Source organism: Camellia sinensis, chromosome 15 (assembly GCF_055761805.1).
Source record: "Camellia sinensis isolate YWXY chromosome 15, ASM5576180v1, whole genome shotgun sequence".
Classification (NCBI taxonomy): Eukaryota; Viridiplantae; Streptophyta; class Magnoliopsida; order Ericales; family Theaceae; genus Camellia; species Camellia sinensis.
The window spans coordinates 47,928,554-47,938,468 of NC_138975.1; the positions used below are offsets into that span (position 1 = coordinate 47,928,554).

The following is a 9,915-nucleotide window of genomic DNA, read 5'->3' on the forward strand; positions in this document are numbered from 1 at the left end:
CTTCTTCTTCTTCCTCCTAACTTTCAACTCTAATTTCTCCATTTTACATTCTCACTTGGTATCAGAGCCATCTCTTCTTCATTAGAAAGGGTTCTACAGATTCTAAAGATCGATCTGAGGTGACCGAGACGTGCTGATGTCATCAGCCGTACGGTGACGTCAGCATGACGTAAGCAGTGTACGGACGGATCCTTCACCCCTAGACTCAAAATTGCCTCCTGAGATTTATGGTGATTTTTGTGAAATTTTTTGATCATCCCTGATGTGAGTTTTCGATTTTTGAAACTATTTCGTGTTTTTGGGACTGTTTTTTTGAATATGCCTTTGGGACTATTTTTTTCTGGTTTTTCTTGCTGGGCTCACTTCCCTAGGAGCCGAAAATCACCCCTCCAAGGGTCCTTGATCTTAATTTGTTGTTTTACTCCTATTGGGTTGATATTCTGTTTGATTTTTGGCTGTTTCTGGTCCAGTCACCTTGTGTTCTTCGGTTCTACCTATTGAAAGCTCCTATATAAGGGTTGAAACCCTTCTAGCAAGGGATATTTGTCCTCTCTTTATTGATTGCTACTGTTGAGTTGATGTGTTGGTCTCATTTGGGTCCAAACTTGGTTGTTGAGCTAGTTCTGTGTTTATAGTGGTGATTGTGGGTATTGGCTGTTTGCAAGTCTGGTTGATCATTATGGTTGAGATTGAGGCTAAGGCTATAGCTATGGGTAAAGATGATGATATGCCTAAATCTATCACTACAAAGAAATTGAATGGTGCTAATTATTTGGCTTGGGCCCATGCTGTCAAGATTTTCTTACGAGGTAAGAAGAAGTCCCGCTATATTAGTGAACTCCCTCCTCCTACTGATGATAAGGATTATGATGATTGGTGTTGTGAGGATTCTTGTGTGATGGGTTGGATTTGGCATAGTCTGGAACCACAGGTTGCTACTACCGTGGAATTTTGTGATACCTCTAAGGCCATTTGGGACTCCCTTGCTGAGTCTTTTTCAACTCAAAGTAATGTCTCTCGGGTCTACGAGTTATATGAACAGATTTTTGCTATGCGTCAATCTGGCCGGTCTCTCCCTGATTATTATAGTAGTCTCAAGACTTTGTGGGATCAGTTACTACAGCATTGACCTTTCACAACTGATGTGACCACCCAAAAACAACATTGGGAGGAGTTTATGATGGCTTCTTTACTTTCTGGCTTAGATCCTGAGTTGCGAGGGTTCAAAGATCAGATTCTTGCCAGGACACTCTACCTTCAGCTGCCAATGCCTATTCTAGGCTGTTACGCTCTTCATTGGGACAAGCACAATCCACTGTTGGGTCTTCTTTATCATCTTCTGCATTGGTTTCTAGTAGTAGTGATCACGTGTCTACTCGCAGGGGTTTTCATAGTTCTTTTGGTTTCCGAGGCTCTCGTGGAGGTGGTTCTCGTAGTGGTGGCTCACGTGGTGGTTTCCGTGGTGGAAGTAGTAGTGGACCTGGTTCTCGTACACGTGGCGATCGCAAGTGTACTCATTGTGGTTCCCAAGGTCATACTGAACCTTGGTGTTGGCAAAAGCATGGCAGACCTGATCATGTCCATCAGGTTATGGATGTCCCCTCCTCACAGTCTTCCTTGTTGTCCATTGGCTCGGATGCTTCTCCTGTTACTTCGCATGAGACACTCACTACTCAAATTAGTGAGCTTACTGCCCTTGTCCAGTCTCTCCGGCCTAGTCTACCTTCTTCCTCTACTGCTACCATGGCTAGTTCAGGTAATATTGCATGTGTGGCTAAGTCCTCTCAGCCTTGGCTCCTAGACTCTGGTGCTAGTTCTCATGTCTCTGGTAATTCCTCTCTTTTTGATACTCTTAGACCTGTTGATCATACCATTATACTTGCTAATGGATCTTCTCGGCCTTTCTGTGGTCAAGGTCCTCTTCATCCCACTCCATCCATGTCCTTACCTTCTGGTCTTTATGTTCCTAAATTTCCATTTAATTTGCTTTCTGTTAGCCAATTGACTCAAGCTCTCCATTGTTCAATAACCTTTTCTCCTACTTCATGTGTTTTGCAGGGCCTCCAGACCAAGAGGATGATTGGTTCGGGGCATGAGAAGGATGGCTTATACTTTTTGGACGCTGAGACGTCTCCTCCTCCATCTGCTGTGTTGAGTGCTAGTGTATCTCCTCTTCAGTGGCATTTTCGCTTGAGTCATCCCTCCTTGGCCAAGCTCAAGTTAGCTATTCCGGGTTTGAGTCATGTTTCTCAGATTGAGTGTGAAGCCTGTCAATTTGGGAAGCATCATTGTAGATATTTGGGGTCCTTCTAGAACTCCTACTGTTAATGGGTTCTTTTATTTTGTTATTTTTGTGGATGATTACTCTCGGATGACTTGGTTGTTTTTAATGAAACAAAGATCTGATTTGCCTTCCATCATCTCTAAGTTTTATAATGAAATCTTTACTCAATTTGGCAAACGTATTAGGATATTTCGGTCTGATAATGCCTTAGAATATGTGCAATCTATTGTTACTACCTTTTGTGATGCTCATGGTATTATTCATCAAAATGGTGTTGCAGAACGGAAACACCGCCATTTGCTAGATGTTGCTCGCACCCTGATGTTTAATATGCATGTCCCCAAACAGTTTTGGGGCGATGCTGTTCTCACTGCTTGTTTGCTTATCAATCGCATGCCCTCTAGTGTTGTACACACATCTCCTTATTCTCTGCTATATTCCACCACATCTCCTTTTCCCTTGCCTCCTCGCATTTTCGGGTGTGTGGCCTTCGTCCATGTTCTTGACCCTGGGTTGGATAAGTTATCTCCTCGTGCACGTAAGTGTGTGTTCTTAGGTTATTCTCGCACTCAAAAAGGGTACCGGTGTTATCATCTTGAGTCTCGTCGCTACTTTATCAGTGCTGATGTAACGTTTTTTGAGTCTACTCCGTTTTTTTCTTCCTCTGGGCAACAGTTATCTACTGATCTTCTCTCTTCTCGTGAGGGGGAGCCAGCCTCTCTCGCTCCTACTCTTCCCTCTTATGCTCCTTCCACATCCACTCCTCTATCCTCTCCCTCTCCTCTCACTTCTACCCCTCCTTTGCAGGTTTATCAACGGTCTCAAGCTCGTCGCATTGTGTCTTATGGCTCGACCAGTTCATCTCCTTCGTCTGAGGCCCCTGTTCCACCTGTTGCTCTACCATCTGATGACCTTCCTATTGCCCTCCGCAAAGGTAAACGCACTTGCACTCAACATCCTATTGCTCATTTCGTTTCTTATGATCGTCTCTCTCCTGGTCTTCACTCTTTTGCTTGTAGCTTGTCGAGTATTTCCATTCCTCGCACCTATCTTGAGGCTATGTCCATCTCTAGTTGGAAGTTTGCCATGGATGAGGAAATGCATGCTCTTCATCAAAATCAGACCTGGGACCTTACCCCTCTGCCATCTGGCAAATCTATTGTGGGTTGTCGTTGGATTTATACTGTTAAGTATCTTCCTAATGGAACTGTTGAGCGACTTAAGGCTCGCCTAGTAGCTAAAGGCTACACCCAAACCTATGGTGTTGATTACTTGGAGACCGTTTCTCCTGTGGCCCGTCTTAACTCTGTTCGGATTCTTCTCTCTGTTGCAGTTAATCAGCCTTGGCCTTTATATCAACTGGATATCAAGAATGCTTTTCTCCATGGTGATCTCCACGAGGAGGTCCATATGGATCAGCCCCCTGGCTATGTTGTTCCCGGCCAAGAGCATCTTGTTTATCGATTAAGGAAGGCCTTGTATGGTCTTAAGCAGTCCTCTCGTGCCTGGTTTGATCGCTTCAGTGCTGTTGTGCTTGCCTATGGCTTTCACCGTTCCACTTTTGATCACTCTGTTTTTGTTCGCCACTCGTCTACTGGGAGTATTGTTCTTATTGTCTATGTGGATGACATCATCATTTCAGGGAGTGACTCCAATGGTATTGCTACTTTGAAGCAGCATTTGGGACAACAATTTCACACCAAAGACTTGGGCCATCTTCAGTATTTTCTTGGGATTGAAGTTGCCCGTTCTTCTCAGGGCTTGTTTCTTTCTCAACGGAAGTATGTTCTTGATCTTCTTACTGAGACTGGTCTCTTAGGCACTCGCTCCAGTGATACTCCCATGGATTCTAGTGTCAAGCTTGCTGGTGACACTGGCGACTTCTTTCCTGATATTGGTCGTTATCGTCGGTTGGTTGGCAAGTTAATATATCTCACTGTCACTCGTCCAGATATTACCTATGTTGTGGGTGTGGTCAGTCAGTTTATGCATGCTCCCCGCCAACCCCATTTTGTGGTTGTATGTCGTATCTTGCAATACTTAAAGCGTGCTACAGGTCGGGGGTTGCTCTATCGCCCATCTTCCTCCTTGTCTGTCGCTGGCTTCAGTGATGCTGATTGGGCTGGTAATACGACTGACCGCCGTTCCACCTCAGGCTATTGTACTTTTGTTGGTGGTAATCTTGTCACTTGGCGTAGCAAGAAACAGACCGTCGTTGCTCGTTCTAGTGCCGAGGCTGAATATCGCGCCATGGCTCATACTGCTTCTGAGATGCTCTGGGTTCAGTCTCTTCTCCAAGATTTTGGCTTTCTGTTTCCACTCCTATGCGCATGTTTTGTGACAATCAGGCTGCTATCTTCATTGCCAATAACCCTGTGTTTCATGAACGCACCAAACATATCGAAGTTGATTGCCATTTTATTCGTGATCTCTTACTCCGCAAGCAACTGGTGACTCCTTATGTTCGTTCTGAGGATCAATTGGGTGATATTCTCACCAAACCTTTGGCTCGGCCTTCATTTCTTCGTTTGTCTGCCAAGCTGGGCATGTTCGATCTCTATGCTCCAGCTTGAGGGGGAGTATTAGAATAGTTCTTTTAGTTATTTTTGTTGTCTTGTTAATATTTACTTAAGATGAGGGTACGATGGTCATATTGCTACTTTAGGTTTTTTATATATATTTGAGTGATGTAAAGTTGAGGGAATTAATTGGTTTTCAATATATACAAAAGTTCTCTCTTCTTCTTCTTCCTCCTAACCTTCAACCCTAATTTCTTCATTTTACATTCTCACTGTATTTTTCTAAACCTCAGGGGTGGTCAGTGTAATTTACCCTAATATATTTATGCTATGAAGGTTTTACTATGATTTGGGGCTTGAAGCTATTTTATGGGTAGAATAGGAGGCAAGGTCAAAGCAATTAATGTGCTACCAGCATGTATTATCTTCTGCACAGAGAGCATAGAACCTAGCAATATGTCTTGTATATCTTTACATGGTCGTTTGTTATGCATAGAAAAGCTGCAGATATGAACCTTGAAAACATTTGAAGTTGAACAACCCAACTTGCTATTTGATTAGTTGTTAATTTGTGTCCAAACTCCACCTAGAATGGATTTTGTGGACTTCTTTTTTTGAATAACACCCTGCCCCCTCTGCCAAACCTAGCAAAAAAGGTGATGTTACTGATGTAACCATTGCTGATATTCTAAGCACTGTCTTTATATCTTCCTTCCCTCTTGAGATGATAATTTATCTACTTCGAAGTTCAAGGGACCCAATTTCTTTCTGTTTTTGTCATGACAGTGTGTTACATTTTTGTAAGAGATTTATAGGCCCCTTCTGTTTGATTTTTTTCGTTTTGGTACAAGTCTTAAAACTGTTTTAATCTGACAGTTCTTGCTAGAGTTCAGGGTTGAAATTGTATATCTGACATTGTCATTCCTCCAGTTGTAGCAGAGAGGTTACAGCCCAGGCTTCCTTTTTACAGGCTTCTGTAAAATCCTGACCTTTATGTTCTTAGTTCTGACTGTTGAATTGGTTGATATCTCATTTCCAAACAGCTTAAGCTTTTGGGACAATTGGTGACTTAACATGGTATGGGGGAGGTCTTAGGTTTAAGTCTTTCCATTTGCATTTGGTCCCTGTTTGCATTCTTTCTTCTCTTGGATGTTTGCATCTTCACATGCAAAACGGAGTTGCATTTTGCATGTGGGGGAGGATGTTGAATAGCTTGATATATATGGTTGGACTCATTTCCCAACAGCTTAAAGCTTTTGGACAATTGGTGACTTTATATTGACGAATCATATGACCATTCCTGTAGTTTCACTCTTAAAATTGGCTTAGATAATGAGCTGATTGAGCAAATATGTAGAACTGAACATAATGCTATATTTGGTTCATTGGAGTGAGCTAGAAGGGAATGATCATTTCATCAAAATGTTCATTTTCACATTTGGTTCGCTAAAAAATTATGAAAAATGTACTGCAAATTGAATCATCATTTATCATTGTTAAGGGAATGGTCATTCTTCGTAAGGAGGCTAAAGAATGACCATTCCATTCCCATCCACCTTCATTCCAGTGAACCAAACACTACATAAGTGTTTCAACATACAAAATTCAATAGCACTTGCTTGTTATTGGACTTAATTTTCGTGTCTGCAGTGGTTTGGAATCCCTGGGATAAGAAGGCAAAGGCAATCCCAGATTTGGGGGATGATGACTACAAGCACATGCTGTGTGTTGAGGCTGCAGCTGTGGAAAAGCCTATCACGTTGAAACCTGGTGAGGAGTGGAAAGGAAGGCAGGAGCTCTCAGCTGTTCCTTCCAGTTATTGTAGTGGACAACTAGATCCGCTGAAGGTACTTCAAAGCGGCTAAAACGTTGGCTGTTTTGGTGCTGCCATGTACAGGTACTTACTGAACCGCATTCATAATATGTTTGTCATCTGCCATCTAAACCTACATTTGTGATTCATTTAGCAATATAATTTAGAGGGAAAATTTCCAATAAGTCCTACTTTTCCCATAAAATTCCCATGTTGTCCTGTTAACACTATAATCAGAGAATTAATTCATGTGTTAATGGGATTTAACGAGAATAGTATGAAAAAAAAAAAAAAGACTTAATGGGAATTTTCCCTAATTTAAAATGGAGGATGTGCATGCGTTTGTCTTTCACACACACACACGTGCACATGCGAGCTGATTCATATTTGTTAAAGCAATTTCATGAGAATGTAACTATAGCATTTTTAAGAGGGCATGTAAGGTAATGAATGAGGTGCCTTGGAGCATGAGTTTTAAGCATCACACCTCTTTGTAGGGTAGTTAGTTGATCTCCGTTTGTTTTGCTTATCATGCTTTCTGTTGTGATTGAGAAAAATGTTTCTTAAATTTGCACTATAATGGAACAGCCACACACAAAAAAAATAAAAAGAAGAAGACAAATTGGAACAACTAGACAAAATATGGTTCTGTTTGTTGAACTTTATAAAATGAAAGCATTATTGGAGGAAAATTGATTTTAAGGGCAGTAGTAAAGTTGGTTTTAAGGCTAAAGATTACATATGGCCAAACAATGTATATCTATCAGATGTGCTAAGAAGGCAGAAAAAATTCACAAGTTGAGACACACAAAGTGATACCATTCTGTGAAAATCCTCTTTGCACTTAGGCTTTCTCAATATCCATTGGTTGGATTTCCCACCTCTCTCTCTCTCTCTCTCTCTCTCTCTCTCTCTCTCAACAATAAATTTGGTTTCAAGAATGCTTGAATTCTGTGTGTGATTCTTAATTTGAGACTGGATGTTATGCAGGTGCTCTTGTTTAATTCTAGGTTTGGTGCTTCATGGTGAATTCTTGCCAGGATTTTTATTTTGAAGGCAGATTCATATGCTGGTATTGTCAATCATGCATCACTTTGGAGTACTATTTAGCATTTGGGAAGAAAAAATGGAAAGATGTCAACCAGTACGTTTAATAGTCTGTACATCTCTGATTTTTTACAGAGTATATTTTTCCTCCCTGTTTCCTGCAATTACCATCTTTGGTTGAATGTCTCTTCATATATATAAGCACAAATGTTTCGATTCCATATTTATAAATATATTGCAATGAAATAATGTTTATATATTATTTGAGGAATCTGCTTTGGTGCTGGTTGTACCTCATCTCGTGATGGTCACATAGGCTTCCCGGGCCCTCAAATTTTCTGAAATTCAGATTTGAATGAACGGGGGAATTCTATTTGCACCAAAAAAATCATTTAGTACGTCCAATTTTTCAGTACTCCCTGTTAATTATTTAAGGTTATAATTTACTCTCAATACACCCTACCCGTCAAGGTTCACTTAAATAATAAACAAATCAAAAATCAGAAATTACAATATTTTTAAAAACCCTTTCAAGGGATCCGGAGTACTCTTTGAGATTTTCGATCTTCTTCTTGTGCACATACTAAACGAATGGCACAGAAACAAGGCAGCTCACTTGTTTGCTCCCATGGCTATCCAATTGGAGCAACCAAGTGTTTGGATGGAAGGGGTCCCAGCCTCTCCTTTCTTATGTTTTGGTTGATAGAATAATAGTTGTGTAAGCTGTTTGGCTCGAGTTGAGATCCTCTAGAGTAATATCCTACAATGATCTCGTACAGTGAAGGAGAGGCAGCTGACACGTGGCTCACTCATCAACCAAGGGCTGAGATTTAAACTCACCAAAACGACGTCGATTTGGCGAGGGAATTCAGGAATTTTTTTTTTTTTTTGGTTTCAGTTGTTCAGATCCTTTGAACGTGAGAGAGAGTTAGAGAGAGAGAGGACCTCTCGCTGAGGAGTTGCTGCCTTGCTCCGCCACCGCCGACAAGGAGTGGTTGCATTGGGATTGAAAAAGCTGTTAGTCAAAAAACTTCAACAGATCTAACAGATTCATCTTCCAAACTTAAAATATTAAGTTTGTCCTCCAAACTTCTACCAATTTCAGTAGCTCGTAAAATTTCTGAGATTTCAAATTTCTATTCAATCATCTCTCTCAATTTCAGAGATTTGGGATGGGTTACTCTAAAATTAATTGCCTTTTGTTTTATGTTCTGTTTTTGTTTGAAATCAAACAAAAACAAATGGGGTCACCAATTTGTTTCATATCAAACCCAAATTTGAAAAATTGAAATCGAACTCACATTTGAAAATTTGGGTCATCAATTTGTTTTTTTTATTACTTTCCGACCAAAATCAAGATTTGGGTTTTCATTTTGCACTGCTTTTTGAATTGGGTTTTCAACTAATTTCAGTTTAAATCTTTTTTGTCTTCTTTGATTTGGTGATCCATCTCATATTCTCTCAAGCCCCTGTTTTTTTTTTTTTTTTTTTTAAAATTATCAAGATAGTTTTTCATTCTAATATTGAGAGGAGAAAGTGTGTTCAATGGGTTTCATCCGTGGCGGGGTGGTAAGGCGGCGGACTCCTTCGTCAGTGGGTTTCTTGCTCAACCCCTCCTCTCTCTCACTTACAGTTACGTTCTGAAGCTGAAGGAAGATTATTGTTATTTTTTTTTGAATTCCATCACTAAAACGATGTTGTTTTGGTTTTTGTTGAATTCCATCACCAAAACAGCGTCGTTTTGGTGAAGAATTGATCTCAACTCTTAGTTACTCAAGTGGGACAGATGTCGCACCATAGTGAAACCACTCCACTGAATCACTTTAGGAAAACACTCTAGAAGATCCGAACGCGTTTGGCTCATACCTCTCATAATAAATAAAAAAAATTTAAAAAAACCTTTATTATTGTTATTTTTATTTATTGTTTGATTTTGTTCAAATTTTCTTCTATTTGGAAGTAACAATACAATAAGAAATAATAATATCAATGATACTTGTGAGTTTTGATGTGGTGAATTGGAGTTTTCGATTGAGGAAGAAAATGAAGAGAAAATAATTGAAACTTGAGAAAGAAGATAAAGATACTTGAATATAAACAATATATATATAAATTATTAGGGTGTACAATGAGGGGGGGAAAAAATTTATGTTAAGGTTTAATATGTATTGTCCTTATTAATAAATTTATATTAAGGTATAATAGGAACTAAAATTTCAAAATTTGGGCAGACTAAGTAATTATTTGAGTGC

At 40.0% G+C, this 9,915-nt stretch overlaps 1 protein-coding gene across 2 annotated transcripts in view; it reads left to right on the plus strand.

Annotated features, from left to right (window-relative positions):
* Window positions 1-7,925, plus strand: part of LOC114273418 (putative glucose-6-phosphate 1-epimerase) — a 28,087-nt gene extending 20,162 nt beyond the window's left edge. The window contains exons 8-9 of one of the 2 annotated variants that reach the window (XM_028215200.2): window positions 6,454-6,700; window positions 7,607-7,925. In XM_028215200.2, the coding sequence (XP_028071001.1) occupies window positions 6,454-6,668 (215 nt within the window). In that variant the 3' untranslated portion in view covers window positions 6,669-6,700; window positions 7,607-7,925. Of the gene's footprint in view, window positions 1-2,234; window positions 6,701-7,606 lie in introns of those variants that run through there. The other variant, XR_014357209.1, reaches the window with a different exon arrangement.
* The last annotated feature ends 1,990 nt before the right edge of the window (window positions 7,926-9,915 follow it).